The 21,612-nt window shown below is 42.9% G+C and overlaps 1 protein-coding gene across 3 annotated transcripts in view; it reads left to right on the plus strand.

Moving 5' to 3' along the window:
* The window catches only part of LOC146822954 (serpin B10-like), a 454,260-nt gene that overhangs the window by 279,519 nt on the left and 153,129 nt on the right, over positions 1-21,612 (plus strand). For all 3 annotated transcript variants that reach the window (XM_085607111.1, XM_085607109.1, XM_085607110.1), the window contains exon 7: positions 13,845-14,018. In XM_085607111.1, the coding sequence (XP_085463237.1) occupies positions 13,845-14,018 (174 nt within the window). The remainder of the gene's footprint in view (positions 1-13,844; positions 14,019-21,612) is intronic.

The following is a 21,612-nucleotide window of genomic DNA, read 5'->3' on the forward strand; positions in this document are numbered from 1 at the left end:
AAACCGAGACCAGACATTGTTGATGAGTCGCTCCTTGACCCTGATGAAGTTTTCTTTGTGGACGGTTCATGTCTAAGAGACAGTGCTGGTCGACTGAGAGCAGCGTTTGCTGTATGTACCATCACAGGGGTGGTTGAAGCTGCTTGTTTAGAAGGAGTACACTCCGCACAGGTGGCTGAAATCATCGCCTTGACCCTTGCCTGTTTGGCTGCTGACCAGATTTGGATAACGATTTATACCGATAGTCAGTATGGGTTTGGTGTCATTCACGACTTTGGACAGTTATGGTCACAGAGAGGGTTCATGACATCTTCTGGTTCACATATTAGAAATGGGGAATATGTGAGACAGTTGTTGGAAGCATTGCAATGTCCAAAAGAAATTGCTGTTGTTAAATGTTCTGTGCACAGCAAGGGAAATTACTTCGTGTCGCTGGGAAACAGCTATGCGGATGAGGTTGCCCGGTTTTTTGCAGAACAAGGATGTATATTTACTGGCGGGTGTACTGGAGAAAGCCAAGAAAGAACCGATCTCAGCAAGATGTTGGCCATGGCTGATACATGGGAGGAGCTCAAACGGATTCAGGATGAAGTTACTGACCAGGAACGAGATAGCTGGATACGAGCAGGATGAGAGAAGGGAGATGTGGATGTGTGGGTTTCAAGCGATGGACGAGCTGTATTGCCAGAATGTCTGTTGAGTCCAATGGCAAGATTGATTCATGGTGCCGTACATCTTGGTAGAGATGTGATGATGCGAGTGTTTCGACAGACATGGTATAATCCGAAGTTTCGTGCAGTGGCTGAAGCTGTGTGTCAGAGGTGTGTTACGTGTCAGCAGATGAATGCAGGAAAGAGAACTGCTGTGACTTTAAGCCACATTGGGAGGTCAGGAGGGCCTTTCAATAGGATGCAGTTGGATTTTATTGAAATGCCAAAGTGTAATGGGTTGAGGTACATCTTAGTGGTGGTATGTGTCTTTTCAAGATGGGTGGAGGCTTACCCAACACGCAGATGTGACACACTCACTGTAGCTAAGCTGTTACTGAGAGAGCTTATCCCGAGGTTCGGCTTTCCGACCTCTTTGGAGTCAGATAGAGGGACACACTTTCATAGTGAGATCAGGGAATTGCTTTGTGCTGCCTTGAATGTGGATCAGAGACTGCATTGCAGTTATCGACCAGAGGCTTCTGGCATTGTGGAACAAGTTAATGGGACTTTGAAAGCACGGATGGCAAAAGTATGTTCTTCGACATCCCTGAAATGGCCCGACGCACTACCCTTAGTTCTCATGAGCCTCCGTAGTGTTCCCGATAGGAGGACTGGGTTGTCACCGCATTAGATACTCATGGGTAGAGCGCTGCGATTGCCAGCGATGCCTGCTACTGCATCACTGATGACTTGATTCTCGACTACTGTAAGGGCCTGGCTGACGTAGTCCATTCTGTGTCTCAGCAGGTGCAAGCAGCAGCCGTTCCAGCCGCAAGTGACCTGTGCCACGACTTGTGCCCAGGAGATTGGGTGCTTGTGCGTAAACACGTGAGGAAGAGTTGCCTGGATGCTCGTTGGCGTTGTCCGTACCAAGTAATACTGGTTACGAACACGGCAGTGAAGTGTGGGGGACTGCCGATCTGGGTGCATGCCTCCCATACCCGCAGACTTCCAGCACCCTTGGAAGATTCAGCCCCTCTCGTGAATGAAAATCCAGCTGAGGTGGCAGGGCCATCTGAGAGGGCAAGCCAAGCTGTGAGGGTTGCTGATGCAGTTGGTTGTGCACTAGATTGAGCTGAAAGGGGTTGTGCAAATCGAAGCCCCGAATTTGACTCAGACGGAGAAAGTGTTGCTGTGGGTGGAGTAGAGTCAAATTCCGCCGAAGAAGGAAGTAGTGCACATGGTAGTCAAAGGGAGAGCAGAGGTGTCGCAGAAGCAGAAAGAGTTTGGCCCGTGAATCAGAGATGGCTAAACTTGAGAGTGGCACCTGGAAGACATCTTGCCCCAGTTTCTGAAACGTCTGAATCTGAGCAAAGTGATGAAGAGCAAGCTCGAGTCAACCTGAGAAGGTCAAGGAGATCAAGAGTGCCGTGTCAAAGGTACGCATCACCGGAGTGGATATACGCTGTGACTGATGCCAGGCATACCGAGTACAGGGAGGCTGAGATCCTTGACGTTGATCAGCAATTCTCCGAACTTGAAAATAGAAGTGTTACTGAGAGTTCCAGGATTGGAAATCGAAGGAATACTGACCCTCAATATTCCGAATCCACCGCTTCTGAGTAAAGTTCGTGAGTTGATTCTGGAGACGCTGGTTTTTCCGACTTTTGGTATTGTGCCACCACATCAGGAGTTGGTGATACTTCGTCTTGATATCTTGCAAGGGGTTTTAGAGCTTTTGGGAGTGAATATTGTTCTGGACTGAAGGTAAACCCTTTGTTGTACATAAAGGTCCAAAGGAAGAAGATAACCTAGGCCCAAGTGGAAGAAGAATAAATTTAGGGACTTTCCGTCAAGATACTGAAAGAGGGCTAGGGAAGTCTTTTCGTGGACTGTGTAAATAAGGAACCGAGAATTGTTAGGGGACTTCCAGCTTTAAGGCGTTGTGTGGACTGGTTTGATAAGCAATACCCGGAGGAGAAAGAGACTCTTACATGTTGCTGTTGAACTAGGAATTTTGAGAATTTCGCAAAGATGGCAGATGCTGGAAATACTCACCGTAGGGCTAAATTAGTGATAGGTACACTTTTAGGGGCAGTGATAGTTGCTATAGTTGTAGCCTCATATATCGTTTCTCATGAGCAGGAGGGGGAGGCACAGGGGACACCTACACCTACCACCTCTAGCCAAAAAGGGGTTACTATAGGAGCTCAAAGAGCTTTGATACTTGAAGAGAGTCGTAGATTTCACATAGATCTGTGTAGAAGTGACTTTAAGTTTAATGCTTATGCGAAGCTGTTGTATGAATATGTTGATGCAATGGATGCGAAAGATTGTTATGTGTGCATGCAGCTACCTTCTTCAGTAGATGAGGGTATTAGATACCATCATCTTCCACTAACCTATGGGATTTCTTGCAGCTTATTGCTTAGCATCTTTTATGAGAGGAGACAGTTTGAGAATTTATTTTCCAATTACGATGCACTACTTCCTGAAGTTCCAGCCTATAAGCATTTGAATAAGTACGACTATTATAAGTCAGAGGACAGACTTCGGAAGTATTTCATACTGACTTTGGAATTGGATACGGCTTATGCTCACCGACATAATTTGACATGTTCATTGTCAGATACAGAGAAGAAGATTATAGGCCAAGTAGAAGATAGATATAGAAAACTAACCCAGACACGAAATACAGGTGAGAGTCCAGTAGATTGGACTGATGAGGAGAGATTGCACAGATCTAAGGGAAGTTATGGACCCATAGCGTTAGATCAGACGCAGAAGGGGAAGTTGTTTTGAGACGTCCACAGACCTATTATGAAAAAGTTTTGGTAGAAAAGAGTACGTGTGACCATACCTTTACTATGGAGGACTTTGCTAAGAATTTCTTGCAAGGTCCGGTGCTAGTGATTCCAACTGTGTATCATGTGTGCGGAAGGAATGCCTATGTGAGGTTGCCTGCGAATTGGTATGGTACGTGTTATTTGGCTGTCATTTTTCCGAAGATCTATCATGCGGAAGATTGAAATCTTTTGGAGACTGGACATCATTCTAAAGTACGGAGAGCTGCATGTGCAGGAGCAGTGATTGGTGATATCTTTGGAGCAATAATACCGAGTTTGGGAGTGATTTTGAATGATGTGAAGATAAGAAAGTTGGTGACTGTGGTTGATGAATTGTCGATGAATGCTGCAAGATCTTTGTTGTTGGTGGATGGAGAGATGTCGATAAGGACGATGGTTTTGCAAAATCGTCTTGCTTTAGACGTATTATTGGCAAAAGAGGGCAGAGTCTGTAAATTGTTGAAAGTTCAGGAATGTTGCACGTATATTCCAGACAACAGGATCTGGAGAAATATATAGACAACATTACCACGATTCATCAAGAGATTGCGGACCTGACCGAAGAGGGTGTGTGGGAAAAGATTGGTAAAGGATTTGGTCGTGTTGGAAATTGGTTTGCGAGCTTGGGAAAAGGGTTCCTTGGATTCGTGTTGAAACCTCTTATTATTGTTGTGGTTTGTGTGATTTGCTTGTGGGGTCTCATCAGAGCCTGTAAGTGGTACAGAGGAAACAGAGTTGAAAGAGCTCTCAGAACGAGTGAGAGGCGAATAGCTAGACTGCAGGACAGTCAATATCAGAATCTTAAGAGAATGGAGAGGTTCCAACAGGGTAGAATGGCAACAAGCACTGTTTAGGTCGGTTCTTTCTCCAAGGGAATGAGTTTGTGATGGTGTGATGACATTTGTCATCAAAGGGGGGAACTGATAGAGCGTCATGAGATTCTGAAATTTGTAGGGGTGCATCATATTCACCGTTAGTCAGCACCCGTATATTAATCGATGCATGTTTAGAAGTGCCATTGAAAGGTATTGTTGTAATCGTTTAACATAGAGGTGATTAGAAATGTAATAACGCTTTTGTGAAGATCAACGTTGCAAGTCATCGTGAATGTATTTAGCAAATGTATAATGATTAGTTTTCGTGCAATGTAATGTATTAGGTTAAATGTGTGCCATGTTAAAGTTACACGTGTAGATTGCTTATTCACGCACATGAAAATAATGAACTAATGCTTAGAGTGTGAGTTAATAGTGTGTTTAGTTTTTTAGACGCCTGATCGCATATACGTTAGAAGAGAAGGCCTGTTCTTTTCTTATGTTAGCTAATGTTGTAGGCCGAAAATGATTCCCTTGATAAAGGCTTTGGGTTGCAGGGAAATGTAAAATCTTAAAGATGTGAAATGGCTTTTCTCGTTCCCATGTTTCTGTTGCAGGTGCAAGGACATTTAGCTCGTTAGAGAGACTAGGTCTTTGTTTTAGGAGTTAGGATGCTGTGAGAAGCCAACAGGGGAGTGCATTGGAATGCAGAGATGATACTTTCAGCGAGGAAGGTGCCTGGGACCCAAGGTCAAGCTAACCGTCGTTGGACGCAGGACAGATTTGTGGAAAACTACAGAGAGAAGACCTGGCTGAAGAGGTGTGCCGAAGGGCGTGTTCTGTGATTTTGGGGTTTTGTTTTAGGGACAGTGCCCCGGGGGTTGAGCAGATGAGGTTTAGACGGGAAGCTAGAAGGAGCATCTTAGATCGAGCTCTGACTAAGTGAATGTACTTCTTAAGGGAGTCTTCACTTCTGACACCTTTTTCTTGATTCTTTTGCCTGGGATGGGAATGCTAAGTAGGGATGTCACCTTAGAGACAGTGTAGGGATAGAAATGTTTTTCCTTTGACTAATGATTCCTAAAATAGATATCAGCCTAACCATCATTTTCTTGATGCTTTTGGAATCAGTGATTCTTTTTGTCTTAAGTCGAATGAGAATTCTGCGTAGGCTTGCCTTTGTTTTAGTGCCCATTTACCTATTACACCTTGTACTGAGGTGCTTGTATGTCCAGTTGTTTTTGGTTGTAATAAAATCTTACAAATTTTAGATTCGGAGTCAGTGGTCCTTTCCAAATGAAATCTAATTTTGGTAAATATATTTTGATAATTGTGTTCGTCCCCTCTACGCTATTTGGCAGATAAAAAGATCCTGGCGACCTGAGAGGATTCTTGGAGATAACCAGGTAGGCAAGAATCCAGCCCTATCAAATTCAACTATAGTGCACATTTTCGTATAGAGCAATGAGTAGGTTAATGTTCTAATGTTGTAATAGAAAAATTGACAAACCCCGCATCACAGGTGTATGTAGTAATATAATTTTCAGATATAATACCATCTGTCAAACAAATTATTAAGGCAAGGTTGCCAGAAGGAATGGCTAGGTTCCATTTTCGTTTGAGCCAAGTGACATGCAAATGTTTCGCCATACAAATAACTACCACCTCACTTGAATATGTCTTCAAGATTCTTAGTGCTACTTCAAATTTCCTGACTCCCAAGAGAAGGCACATGAGAATAATCCACTTTTGCGGGGGTCCTATTGGCGCTACGAAAGAAAAGAATGTGATGCAGATTTTCTGGGACAAGATTTCATGCGGGACATACAGTGTTCAATATAGGGGTTCTTCGCCAAATGCCAGTGAACCTATAGATTGGGAAGGTCCCTTATCTAAATTTTAAATAGGTAGCCTTGGACGATGTCAAGGGAAGCTTCGTAAATTGGAATGTTTTTATGGTCTAAAAATTGATTGGTCAGGCTGCCTGACTTGCAGTTCCTGATCTCTTCACTCCAGATGTATTCCCTGCGCCTGTCCTTAATTAATTGCTTTGGAATATGAGCATCTTTATCCAGGGATTCCCAAAGGGAAGGGTGGCCAAGCATATAAAGCATTTTTTTTTTTTACAAAGGCCAACCATGAAATTCTTAAATAACTCTTTGTATTTAGAAGTTCCCTGAAAAGGAGCCTATAAGGTTCCAATTCTTCGGTGGATCATAGCCTGTGCCAGAAGAACAGGGACCTCGTTTGTACAGTAAGAGAAATTGGATATAATCCCATGTCTTACAACAGGGGAAGATGGGGTGTACTTTGAGGAAGATTGGTTAGGCGCCTTAGAAATCTATTTTCAGCCAGTGTCAACTCATTGACACCTACATGGCCCCAGAGTTCGGCGCCATATATCAAGACACTTTATACTTTCACCTTATACATTTCTAGAGCAGGAGAGAGATTATTAGATTTCATTCTTTTTGTAAACTTCAAGACAGCGTCTGAATCTGAGCCTTCCAACTAAGATTATGAGTCAGATTCACCCCTAGATAGATTAAATCTTGCACCTGATCAAGAAGTGAGTTTTGGGCTAGAATTTTAGGTTTTACTGCCCTATATGGGTTTAGCACCATGAAGTTTGTTTTATTTATGCTGAGCTCAAGTCATCTATCTGTGCAAAACTCTAAAAAGCAATTCATTATGGCCTGGAGGTCTGCACACGTTTTAGAGATGGGAAGGGTGTCATCTGCAAATAATAAAGTGGGAATTTTAGTTAGGCCTATTTTTGGAGCATCTTTGTTTGGAAAATCAAGGAACTCATGTAAATCATTGATGTACAAAGAAAAGAGAGTCAGGGCTAGAACAGAGCTCTGATGGACTCCCTTTCAATTATGAGAGAGTCAGACTGTTCCCCATTGGATCCATACCTGACACATGCATGGTTGTCCGTGTGAAGTCTTATAAGGTTATCTAGAATGTTTCCTGGGACTCTCATGCTACTTAGGACCTCCCACAATTTATTGCAGCAGGGGACCAGGTGAAATGTGACCTTAAATCTACGAATACTAAGTAGAGGTGACCTTTTCCAAGCATTACTGTTTACCAGTAAATTACACAAATTCGAATTATTTAGTTCAGAGTGCTGCTTTTTGGCCTAAAATCCACTTGGAGGTCCAAAAGGATATGGTTCATCAAGGCCCAGTCTGTTAGTTTCCTTACTTTCTGCTGGCAGAAAGTTTTCTGTAGCTCGTCTATTAGACTTATGAGTCTGTAGTTACCGGGATCGCCACACCGGCCAAGATTTAGGCATAGAACCTCCAGTAGTAATTGCTCTAGAGAAGGCATTCAGGTAGGGGGCCCAAACATCGGACTTGGATATATACATATCTGCTGGTAAACAGTCTGGGTCGGGAGCCTTCCTTGGAACAATTGATTTTAGGGCCCTTTGTGAGTTTGTAATTGAGATCACAAGAGATTCTTATTGCCTGGGAGGATTTGTTTGTTCCTGTCCTACTGGCCCGCTACATCCCACTGTAGCTCGACCACTCAAATACACCTCCTTAAAATGCTCCACCCATCTATGCGGTTGGACATGAAAGGCAACCGGGGAAGCTGCATTACGACTGCCATGTGCAACTACAGTCGAAAAGGTCTTAGAGTCTCCTGATTTCGCAGCAAGGACCAGATCAGACCAGATCTCATTCTCCCAGCTATGTCTTGCGTGGGCCACTGCTGCTTTATAATTCCTTCGCGCTAGGGTAATACGGCTCTGGTTTTTAGTTTTAATGTATTCCAGCAAGATGGCTTTTGCTGATCTGCCCTGGGTGCTGTACCCTGGGTGCATGGCAGGTTTTTTTAATGCATGTTTTTGAGTTCTCTTGAGGGCAAATCTCTCAAGTTTGCAAATAGTTCCTCATAGGTCACTACAATGGAGTTGCAACCAGTGCCATAAGCGGTAATTTTGCTAATTTGTTGCAGTGCCCTGATACCTTTTGGTATATCTTTTTCATTAGGTCTGGCTGTCCTACAGTATACTCCCATTTTAGTGCTCTTTTTATATTAGAGATGGCGGGATGGCCCAATAGGCTGGGTTTTAGTGCCTCTGGTCCAGGGGTTATTATCCCTATCAGGTCTAGTTAGGGCATTATGGTCGCTATTCCTCCTCTCAATAACTACCATATCCCTTGTGTGTGGCCAGGCCTGCAGAGATAGAAGGATATGCTCACTTGAAGGCGTGTGCTGTATTCAGATCAGACTGCGATCTACCATTGCAAGCTCCAAGACCTGACCTCCGGGTAATACCTAAAAGTTGGTTGGCCAAAGCCGAGCGTCTCTTAACTTGGGATAAACCACGTTTCGGGATATGCCATATGGCATCTTGGTTCTCGGTTAAGTCCACTTGAGAGTTATTGATGGGTTCATAGGTCATATTAAAGTTACTTGCTATCATCTGAAATGAATCAGGGAGTAAGGCACCTAGAAACTGTTCTAATGAAGCAAGAATAGGTGATTCCTTATTGTGGCCCATAGGCCTATTGTACACATTATATAGATAGATACAGAGGTTATCTTTAGTTAGAGAGAGAGCTAATAAGTCTAGTGAAATTGTAGGGAGCTTCTTGATTCTACAGTTCAGTGAGGTTTTCACCCATATAACCAAACCTCCTGCTGAGTGACCTCTACTCTGTGCCACAGTAGGACAGAAGAAGTTTGAATAACTGCACCTGTAAAATGGCTCGACACACCAGGATTCCTGAAAAACACAAACATCATGTAAATCTATAAAGTGCCCCATAGCGGATCTAACAATTTAGATTTCAATCCACCAATGTTTCAATAGATTACACTCCATGAGACCTTAGCTGAAAAATGGGAGGCCCCAGGGGATGGGATGCCCGAAGCTGAAATTGGCCAGGGGGAGGAGTCTGCATACCCCCTCCCCATCTTTAGGAATTGTTAGGTCCTAGGGGATGGAGGCCAAAACCACTCTGGAGGGAGGGGTGGCACACCCCCTTCCCCCCCAAAAACAATAACTTGCCGACCCCCTAGGCCCTGGTCCACCATAGAGACATTTTATCAAAAAGGGCAAGAGCCATCATTTGTTTTATTTTACCATGGATCCCCGGATTCTCTGTGACTTTGTGGCATCATTTTAAAAAATGTACCCCGTGGGGGTGGGCAGGGGATCCATCTGGGACCACACCCACCAGGCCTAGGAGGGGCACGGTATCCCTGCCCTGCCTTCCTGTCTGTTTTTTTCACCTTTTTGCATGACGGGTATCTGAATCCCTGAGTCCTAAAATGGCTGCTGCCACACCTTGTTGATGTGGTGCCAGCCTATCAGATCGTATATTTTGATCTGTTGGATCTGTGAATCCTCTGTGGGATGATATATACATCAAGTTTGAAAAAAACTACAGAACGAATTTACATCAAATCACAAAAAGCATGCCTTTTGAACCAAGCTATAGCTTTCGCTGCTTAATTTTCCTATGGAAAACTGCATGTGGAATACTCATTTTGGCACCCCACCTTTTCTTCAGCTTCCGCTTGGTGGATCACCTCAAATCTTTCCAAGAAGCAGCTGAGGTGGTTGAGCCTTTTTTCTGGAAAGGTTGGTAAAAATTCATCAAACGGTGCCAAAGTTATTAGCAAACCAAAATATCATTTTCCTATGGAAACATTGTCCTGCATATATATATGTGTTTGTGTTTATATATGTGTGTGTATGTGTGGGGGGGAATGTATAAATGTATGTGGTTTTTATTGTAATTTCTAACCATAACTGTACTTTAACTGGGGTTTTAAGTGGGTTTCTGAGGTCTATTAAACATACATTAAAGTGTTATGAAAAGTGAACCATAACTTCATTTTAATCTTATTTCAGTGAATTTCTGATATTCTTTACCATTCAAGAAAGAAAAGTAAAGTGAATTATGTAACAATTTTGCACCTAATTCTGTATTTGGGGGCAGGCCCTAGTGTACATTCCCCTCAGCGGGCCACCCATGCTTTGTAAGGCTGAATGGCTTAGTCATTTATAGAGACAAGCTATTTTTTGTAATTTTTCGTGGTTCTCCACAGAACCGTTTATTAGGGCTTTTTGTTGTGCTTTCTAGCCACTTATGAACTTTTAAACTTTTTTTTATTGGCGGACTTTTCAATAATGTTTCTTCTCCACCCCATTTCAAATCCTTGTATTTGTTTGCCAACAGTAGACATTTGTTTTTCATTCCACACAATAGAATGCAAAGCTGCAACACCTGCACATTCTGGGGTATGTCCGAATCCTGGTGTGCAGTATCTTTTTTTCTGCAGGAACCTCCCATACTCCTTCTCAGGCTTCATCTTGAGGTGTTGCACATGGTAGATGTTCAGATGGAGTAGAGTTTTCTGGTTCCCCTGCTGAGCTTATGGTCACATAAATTATTGGTGACTATTCATGCCCATTGTGCTTCTTCTCTCTTCATGAATAAACTGCTACACGTTAAACTGTTTCTACAACTCTTTGCTCTCCCATTGCATTGCACATCTTCCTATACCTCCTCCCCTGGAGAAGCAGAGAATAGTCAAGGAGTCTCTTCTTCTTCTGATTGAACCATAATTAAGTAAATGGGTTTTCTCCTACTGTTCACAAAAAAGTGGAATAGTGGAAAAGCCTGTTGTTGCCAAGGTAAGGCCGCTCCTTCATGTGGTGGAAGGTTAACTGGGCTCTCAGCTAATGAAAACCTCAGAATGCTTTTTAACCGGTTGAGTGCTCATGATGAGCTGAGCTCGTCATGAGTCACAGTGGAGCTGTGCTCATGACGAGCTGAGCTCGTCATAACGGCTGCGGCCTGCCCACGCGCGATTAATTCCCCGCCTGTGCGGGAGAATTAATGAGTGGGGAGGGTCGTGACGAGCTCAGCTCGTCACGAGCACAGCTCCACTGTGAGTCATGACGAGCTGAGCTCGTTACGAGCACAGCGGCGCCGCGGCCCTCTCCTCCCCGCACCGCGGGTGAATTACCCCCGCGGGGAAGGGGTTAAAATGTAAAGGCTTAGCTTTCTGGGACTATAGATTTTTCTTTCAGCTGTTAATATTATGAATACAATTCACAGAAATTCAGTTAAAACCAAGAACACAAGGACTGGGTGCACGTCTTGTGGCCGACCTGGGATTCATTGAAAGCATACATCCTTTACACCGGTGTTTCCCAAAGATTTTTGGTGGGTTACAAAAGTCCAAACAATAAAAAAAGGTGGCTTTACATTCTGAATTTATCTTGTCACATTTGCTGCGCTTCAAAGACAGAAGTCCAATATCAGTGTATGTCTTCTGACAAATTACTGCTCATCTTTTGACCTGGAGATTGCTGTTTACAAACTCCTCCCACTTTGCAGTCAGAGAAAGAAAAGTAAAGTGAATTATGTGACAATCGTGCTAGAGTCAGGGAGTGTGAAAGGAATGACTGTAGGATGTTCTTTTTTGTAGCACACAACACAATGTAATAGCTGTAAATTAAATGTACTCTTTCAACAGTTGGGAAACCACAAATGACTCACATTCTTTGTAATTATTAAGTGTGATGGAAAAAATATTTCAATAGGATCAAAAAAAATCAAGACCCTTTGGGGCATATATACAAGGAAAGTGGCGGAGTGAAGCGTTAGCCTTCCTGGTTTAACGCCTCACTTCACCACTTCACAAACTCAGGGTTGCACCATATTTAGAAGAATCTGGTGCAGCCCTGTGTTTCTTCAACCGATGTTGCTACACATAGTAGCCTAGCGCCAACGCAGGCACCCTTGCACTATAGTGAAAGGGTGTCTGCATGCAGGGTAAGTTGGTTTATGTGCAGGAAAGTACCCCATCCTGCACATACACAATCTGTTAAATTCCGTTTTGTAACTTCTATGTGAGCTGCTTAATGCAACACACATAGAAGTTGCAAAACTTCATATATATTTTTTAAAGGATTGTTTATGAGCAGGAAGGGACACTTTTCTGAACATAAACAGTCCTTGTCCTTTTGCTGTTTTCATGTGTGCTGCACAACACACAGGAAAACCTCAAAAACGAGGAGAAATGAAAAATTTCTCCTCGTTGCACCTGGGTAAGACCAAGTTTTCCCTGGTCTTAATTCTTGCGCTGCCTCCTATTTACGCCTCCCTTGTAAATAGGGGGCAGCGTCAGAATCAATGGGTGTTGCGGTGGAACGTCCACAGCAACACCCATTGCCCTAGCATAGCGTGAAAGGGGGCCTTATTTACAAGGCAGCGTTAAGGCACGTTAAGTGGCTTAACGCTGCCTTGTAAATAAGGCGAAGCCTCTATCGCCACAGGAACGGCCTAAAAACTGACGGTCCCGTGGCGATAGGGGCTTGGACATATACCACTTTACTTGGTGATACACGAATGATAAATATTAAATTAGACCCTATTTCCACACGTTATTCTTGGTGTGCAATATCGTTCTATCAGTAAAACTGTATGTCTGTGCAAATAAAGTGGACATTTTAATGGAAAATGTGCTTTCTGTAAATGACAACGTGCTACAACATGATGCTTTAGTTACATTGAAAAATTGCTCTCCTCATGTCCATTAGAGCTAGGTGGGTTGCGGAACTTTGTCAAAAATTGGGCTCTGGTTCTAAAAGGTTTTGGAAGTACTGCTTTACACTATTGAAGCTCCACTCTCTCCTTGCATAAGGGCTAATTAGTGCCTGTGCAAATGGTAGCAGAGTTTTATAAGAAGAGCTGGTAGATTAGGCGGGTGTTGATGGTGCTGGTGTGGGATTATGTAGTCATTCAGCCATTTCTGTAGATATGCAACATCTTGCACAGAAAGAAGGAACAGTGGGTGGCTCAGTCCAACAGTCTGCAGCTTAAATTTCAGGGCAGCGAGAGAAAGGGTAACCAGGCAACCAGGCCCTGGCCTACAAGCGGTGGTGAATCCAGTGCAACTATTGCTGACAGGGCAATATACTCCTATTCCATGTGAGTTTGCAGACTGGCTAGCTCTTACACCTCATTGGCAAATCAAAGAAGAAGCCTTCTCTGTGAAATCACTACTCTTTTGTAATAAGGTATTACAAGAGAGTAATAATGTAATTGATTTATTACAAGTGTGTTGTGATATCAGAACACGCTTGTAATAAGAAAAAAATTTATCCATGTTAATATGGAAATATAACACTCACAAATATTATATGAAGTATCTATTGCATGGTATGGTACCATTTCATGGAAGCTTCCAAGTGCTTTTTCCACACCTCAATGTTATAAGATTCATGGAGATTAAAACATTGAAGCAGGAATATTTTTCTTGACTGCAAGTTATTAAACCTAATTCCTGTTTGTTTACCGTGCAAGAACAATTTCAATGTACCACTACTTTAAGTGTGAACTAGAATCCCACACTTCGAAAATGTTCATGTTTTGATAAAAACAGTTATTTATGGAATCTGCATATCTGATTACATTTAATAAATGTAGATGTTAAGTTTTTGTAGCATATTTGATTACCTGCATAGTTCTCAACCTATGTTTGCATGCCCTTAGACCTCAAAAAAGCCAGTACAGATGATGTTCACGAGGGGTAATTTCAACATGGCCCATGTGGAAGAGCCTGGGCTCGCCTTCAAAGTCCTAGAGCTTCCATACGATAACAAAGATCTCAGCATGTTCATTCTCCTGCCCAATGAGATCGAGGATGACTCCACCGGCCTGGAAAAGGTAATTGCATATGTATTATGTAGCATTATGGGTCTGTGTGGGCGTCTTTGCTATTGTGCGCAGAAGGTACCTTCCTGTTTGTAAGTCCTGAGTTAGATATGTTATGTGTTGTTTCAATGAGGGATGTAAAAAAATGATTTGGGAAAATAAATTTTAATTAAATTTGCCAAAAATAAAGTTCATAGTGCTCAGAAAGCATGATAAGAAAGAGCTTTACATTCCGTAGGTCTCTTAGTGCCCCTCTTTAATTTAATGGCGGATGCTTTTCATGACATATTGGGACTGGGCGAAGCGAAAAAGAAACTGTAAGGCTCATTTTAGAGCAGGTGATGGTAGTGTATCCCATTTTAACAGGGGCGGGGAGGGATGGGTCGGTTGTTAGTAGTGATCTGCAGGTTTGTGCAAGGTCATGCCAGTGGCAACCTCCATGGTGTAAAGTTAAGGCACCAAGTGAGGGTCTTGGAATATTTCTTTCATGTACACTGGATTGGGAATGAAAAGGGCACCTCAGAGGCCCTCCTAAGGGTGAATCAGGCGTGGTGCCCATTAACGAGTGTGAACCCTAAGTTATTAGTGTTGCACACATCAGACTTACATGAACATCCTGTATGCAAAGCTCCCTCAATAGCTTAGAACTGTCAAAGTTATGGATAATGTGAGAGTTAACCAGGAATTGGGATAACCAGATGATTAAATTGGATGTGAACGTCATTAGTCAAGACAGGTTTTCACGGACAAATGCTGTCACACTTTCTTCCATTCTGTTTTTTGTGGTAATTCTGCTGTAGGACTTTGAACCCTACCTTGACAACAACAATTCCTTTGGAAGCCAGACACATGTATGCTAAATTGTAGGTCTGACATGCGAAACCCACAGTATATCAAAATTCACTTTGGATCTTTAGAATGCTGAATAAATGTGGAAATTAATGTGCCATGCATGATTATTTTGCACACAGTGAAAACCTGATTGGCGTTTTCTATTTTTCGAGATGATAGTCCCTGCCTTAATACATTGAAATATCACCAGTTACCACTGTGGGTGCCTGAAACATGATGCCTAAAGAGGAATGTGATAAGAATAAGTCAGTCATTGGAGTTGAAAAGGTGTGTGAAGATGTTGGGAGGGAGCCTGCCAGATGAGGCCCGAAATGGTAATCCCACTCAATATGAGAAAACCGTAATACTCGAGACCAACCAACTCTTGGAGTTTTCACTACCTTCGTTGGAAGACCTGAGAGGTGTGACCCTCAGTATTAAATCTGGCTCACCAATGGATCCCGCCACGCCCATAATTATTAGGGAAGGACTAGACACTATATTAACCTATGTACAGCATCTTTTGGAGTTCTCCTTCTACTGTGGTGAAGTTCTGAATAAGTGGAAGCAAGGTATTGTAATTTGTCTTAAGAAAAAGCCATCAACAGAACTGGGATTGCTGGATAATTTGCATCCTATCTCACTCCTGCCTTATTTCTCCAAAATAGTAGAGAAGACGGTGAACAGGCAATTGGTTGCACACATAAACAAGCACAACCTATTCCATCCAATGCAATCAGGCTTTAGAGCCATGTACTCCACGGAGTCGGCGTTACTCTTCGCCACAGAAACATTACGCAGGTGGGCTGATGAGGGTCAGGCTGTAGCTTTGGTCTGGACCTCCGCGCAGCCATTGACACTGTATCTCACAAACTGCTTCTGCAGCGACTCTGGTCAGGTGGGCTAGGAGGAGCTGCTCTTAAGTGGATGACCTCCTTTCTACAGGGGTACGAAAAACAATGGCCCCAGGCCTGATTACAAGGATGAATGAATCACAACCTTCAATAATAATATTAAAAACTATTCGCTGAGCTTGATACTTGGTGGCTCACAGTAATTAAATACAGACAATTTGTTAAAGTGCAATAACCACAAACTTTTTTTCTCTTTGTAAGGGTTTTTATTCTATCATATTCAATGCAACAGTATAATCTTTACTGTACGTGACAATAAAAACAGGGAAGAGGTTGCTCCAGGGGAACATGCAGAAATAGAAAGGTGCTCTAGTTGTGTGAAGGGTGAATAGAATTCAGATAGTGTGGTGGAAGAGTTGGTTAAAATAGTTCATTCATTAGACTGATGGGTAATTCTCAGTCTTTGTTCTACCTGGCCACATTTTTTAATTCCAAAACACTTGTCATTCAGTTTTTGAAATACACAATACAATTCTTGTGTGGCACGTTACAGTCAGGGAGTGGTGGTCCAGGTTAGATGTATATGGGCGTCGACTTTTCGACCCATCTTGGGGCTCAAGGGGTAATTGGGGGCCTCAGCCTGCGGGTCTTCCTCAGGACAGTGGGGGCAACCCTGAGTGTAGGTGTAGTGTCTTGGTTATACACCCGCAATTCCTTGCTGGGTTTGGGGAATCCTCCTGTTTTGGTTAAGCGCAGTGAGAGTCCCCATCCATCAATGGAGGGTAAAGTACTGGCTATTGGTTCCAGTGCAGTCAGAAGGCAATCAATGCTGGAGCTGTACAGACAAATGTCGGCGTGCGCGGTCCGCCCGAGATGCTGCCAGCTGCCAGCAATAGCCAGTACTTTATCCTCCATTCATGGATAGGGACGCTCACTGCGCTTAACCAAAACAGGAAGATTCCCTAAACCCAGCAAGAAATAGCGGGTGTATAACCAAGACACTACACCTACACTCAGGTTGCCCCCACCATCCTGAGGAAGACCCGCAGGCCGAGGCTCCCAATTACCCCTTGAGCCCCAAGACGGGTCGAAACGTCGATGCCCATATACATCTAACCTGGACCACCAGTCCCTGACTGTAACGTGCCACACAAGAATTGTATTGTGTATTTCAAAAATTGAACGACAAGTGTTTTGGAATTATAAAATGTGGCCAGGTAGAACAAAGACTGAGAATTACTCATTAGTCTAATGAATGAACTATTTTAACCAACTCTTCCACCACAATATCGGAATTCTATTCACCCTTCACACAACTAGAGCACCTTTCTATTCCTGCACGTTCCCCTGGAGCAACCTCTTCCCTGTTTTTATTGTCACGTATAGTAAAGATTATACTGTTGCATTGAATATTATAGAATAAAAACCCTTCCAAAGAGAAAAAAAGTTTGTGGTTGTTGCACTTTAACAAATTGTCTGTATTTAATTACTGTGAGCCACCGAGTATCGGGCTCAGAGAATAATTTTTAATATTATTATTGAAGGTTGTGATTCATTCATCCTTGTAATCAGGTCTGGGACCATTGTTTTTTGTACCACAGTAAACCCAGGTCCAGGACCACTGGGTCACCCCATTTTCATAATGGCTCCTTTCTACAGGAGCACAGCTTTCAGGTTGCACAGCGCCCACACGTGTCTAAAAGCATGCCACTCTCACAAGGGGTTCCTCAAGGTTTAATTCTGAGCCCAACTCTTTTTAATCTTTAGATTCAACCCCTGGCGGAGATCGTGGAAAAACACAAGATCGTCATAGTGTTTTATGTGGACGACACTCAGCTCATTGTTACTTTATCTCACAACTCAGAGCACACTCCGACCCAGTTTTTCTCCTGCCAGAAGGACCTCGCTTCCTGGATGTCACACAACTGCCTGAAGCTGAACGGCAGTAAATCTGAGGTCATGGTGGTAGGGAAATAGCCCTCCATCTTGAGCTCAGCATGGTGGCCCCAGATGCTGGGTCCCACTCCCAAAGAGGAAGTTAAAAATCTAGGAATCTGGCTTGACCCCAAACTCTCCTTCGAAACCCATACTAGGAAGGTCACAGGGAAATGTTTTGGGACTCTCAAAATGCTAAAAAATCTTTGGATATTCTTCCAATTTCAGCCAGGAATACCTTGGTCCACACTCTTGTTACAGTTCAGTTGGACTATGGAAACGTCCTGTGCCTCGGAGCAATGAAAAAAAGCCTACATCGGCTGCAACAAATTCAGAATGTGGCAGCCCACCTAGTTCTTAATCTACCGAGGAGAGCTTCCTCGGCAAAAGTCCTTAATGCCCTGCACTGGCTGCCAGTTAATACAATTATTCTTTCTAAAGCCCTGTGCTTCTGCCATAGGATTTTGAAAGGTAAGGGACCTAATTACCTAAATGATCTTCTCACCCCTTATAACCCGACACGTCACTTAAGATCAACGGTGGCTCACTTGCTCAAAGTTCCAAAAATTCAAAGAGCAAGGATGGGTGCGCGCTCTTTTGGCTATTTGGCAGCCAAGAACTGGAACACATTACCCCCTACACTTCGAGCTGATCCATCTGAAAATGCCTTCCAGAAGGGACAGAAAACTTTGCTCTTCCAGCTGTGAGCTTCTAGACTCTCTTCCACCCCTACGGCACAGCTTTTCTAGTCGCCCTTTTCTTACCCTTTCCTACCGATCTTTACTGTAGTAGCTCCTATAGCTCCTAGCGCAGGGACACACCAGCTGATGTAACCGGACGCTTTATAAATGTTTTTATTATTATTATTATTAATTGCCACTGAGTGAACCCTGGTGAACAATCCAAATATTCACCAGCATTTCCTCGTGCACAGAAAAGGACATAACACATCTCCCTCCCATCAACAACAACAAATCAACAACATGATAACAAAACACATAGCTTCTAATAACAGTGCACAGCACACTTGGTGGTACTTAACATTTGACAAAAGTACATATTCATACTACATTTCTGATTTAAACAACAATGTTCCTAGTAATCTGCATAACTGCATTAAGTGTTTTTTATTCATCCAACCACTTTTGCGTCTTACATGTTCTGACCGAATAACACTTAGCTTCCTTAGTTCCGACCACGTTCTTCTCCTTTCCGATACTGTCCTCACACTCATCAAACAATCAGGCATCCTCAACACTTTCTTCCAATTCCAGATATTGTGATTACTTAACAAGACAGTGTAAGGATCAACTCTCTTCACTGAGAACAGTTGAGGATATATTGACAACCCCTTGCCAAGAGAGACCACAATTCTTCTTGACACAAACTCAGTCACCTATCTGCAAGTTAAGTGTAGCTTTGCCAACCATGTCATCTCTTGCTTTCTTACATAAACCCCTTCTTTCTACATCCTTAGTTAGCAAAGCCCTTGTATTTCTTCCCCTCATGGCTTCAAATGGAATCTTGCCAATGTTGGCATTTCGCGTGGGCCATATGCCTCCATCAGTTTCCTAACAGCTTCTCACCACTGAATACCACTACACAGCACCAACTGGATATCTTCTTTCAAGACCCTATTTCACCACTCTACCGACCCATTACTTCTGGTCAATAAACAGACGAATCAATGTATTCAATACCTTAAGATTCTAAAAAGCATTGCGTGATGTGCGACACAAATTGAACACCATTATGTGTTGCCATGCCTTTTTTGTGCCCTCTAGGGCACAATTCGAGGGTACACATAGGTAGACCGCACCCACCCACTCTTCTCACAAGATGGACGCCATCTTCCCTGCCAAGATGTTGGTCCCTACAGAAATATGCTTAATGTGTCCTCGTGTGATTTTCAGACAACGGAACACATTCATCAATGCCTGCACGTTGTCTGCTTTCATTCTGAGTAGCAACGTGCAGGTGAAGGCGATTTGTTATTTTAAATTCCAGCTGGGTCCCAATCAAGGGCCAAATCTAAGGGGCCAGCAGGCCTCTTTTTGTTGGAGTACCCTTGGCTGGGAGCTATCTGGAGGCTCACACCAGGATGCAAAAGCAATGAAAGGCAAACAAAGGCACACAGCTTGTTATTGCTTCACAAGGACTGGAGAGAGGCATGCTTTTGACTTTTTTCTGTCCCTGCATATAAGAGATAATCCTGCACTGTAAGAATGTCAGATGTGTTGGTCTGTCCCAGCATTTGCACAAATAACAATGTAAACACCACTATTTTGTTGTATTTCTTTTATAGCACTATAGTGCTACTCCTTCCAATGCAGGGTGTCAGAGTGGATCACTTTACATTACACGTACAATTATACATTGACAATAAATCATTTGTGTGTAAATCAATTTACAGGTTGTGTTACATAAGACAGTGAGGGTTACAAGGGGTAGGAGTTTCATGTTCTTCATAACTAACTGTGCTAGATCAGAAGGTTTGCAATTTATGAACTGCAAGTAACAAAAGGATTTCTGTGTTAAAGGCAGTAACCCACTTACCCATTTCCATAAAATAAAAATTGGTCATCTGTGTGTTACATGATGTGCTTTGAAGGAGACATATTAACCCTGTATGCTACTTTTATTCAAAACTGGGACTAGACAAAACCCAAATCTCTCCAGCAAATATGTTAACCTCCAGAATTATCTTACCATTAGTATTATTCCCTGAGATTTACTGGGCACACAAAGATCTCTGCCGCGGAGCCTTAACCCCAAAAGATATTTAAAAACGCATACTTTGCAACCAATTAAGCAGTACAGATTTACTGCCATGTTTCTTCTTGTTGCCAATTTCTTTGTGGCAGGGCTTTTAGAAAATGAGTGTATAAGTTGAGACCCAGATTTTGTGTCAGCGTTGCGTAACTTTTTGGCACAACCCTGACACAAAGTCTAATTTATTAAAAATTGCAATGCACTAAAATGTACTCATGATAGACCTATTAAACATATTTAGCCCGATTCAACAAGGTAAACTGAAATGAAGGTCTAACTTTGCGACTTTCGGTATTCACAAAGGGCATTTGCGAGTAGTAACGTTAGAATTTTGTCTCAGTTTTGGTCTCAGTTAAACTTAAGACCAAAACTTAAGTTTATGTGAGACAAAGGTCTAACTTTACTACTCGTAAATGCCCTTTGTGAATACTGAAAGTCATAAAGTTAGACTTTCGTCTCAGCTTACCTATGTGAATGGGGCCCATTGTGAGGTCTTAAAATCTGATTTCTTGTGATGCCACTTCCTGTGAGGTCATGGATTGTGATGCCACGTGCAATGCCATGTGCTGTGATGTCACGAGCCATGCTGTCACATCTAAAGTGCCTAACTTGGTTAGTCCCTCCACTTCTGTTTTTTAGGTCTTGTGCCATGGTGCCCACTCTTCACTTACTATCGTGTTGCCTCCCTTTAATGGGTTCTTTTTCATCCATGTGTTCAACTTTTGTCACTGCTTTCCTATCTTTCTCTTCCTACTTTCTCCTTTCTGCATTTTCTGCCTTTTTCTGTCCTACTTTGGGTTAAGGTCTGATGATGAAAAATAAGTCCGGGTCCCCCAAAAATCAGTGCTGCTGCGCACCAGCTGCAACTGCCTGAACAAATTATACATTGGATGGATGTTTCGAATTGCCCCAACGTGTGCTGATTTACCATGTTATGTCAGAGAACAATAGTTTCAGAGTGAATTATCCTTGTTGAATCATGCCCCTAGGAGATCTTGTTCTCTTGAGTCGGGCATCAGCTTCTCTACATCTCTCTGTTCAGAAACTGCAGCAGGAAGGCTTTCCTAGGCACTTGACTGCTTATATTAAGCAATCTTCATAGCCACCAGGGGTGAAGGAATGTTTTAGTCATATGACTTCCTTTTAAGGTGTAATGTACACCCCTGGAGTGTAACATTGCTGAAGGTCTCAGTTTCTAGTTTAATTGGTCCGGT

This window comes from Triturus cristatus, chromosome 5_2 (assembly GCF_964204655.1).
Source record: "Triturus cristatus chromosome 5_2, aTriCri1.1, whole genome shotgun sequence".
NCBI lineage: Eukaryota > Metazoa > Chordata > Amphibia > Caudata > Salamandridae > Triturus > Triturus cristatus.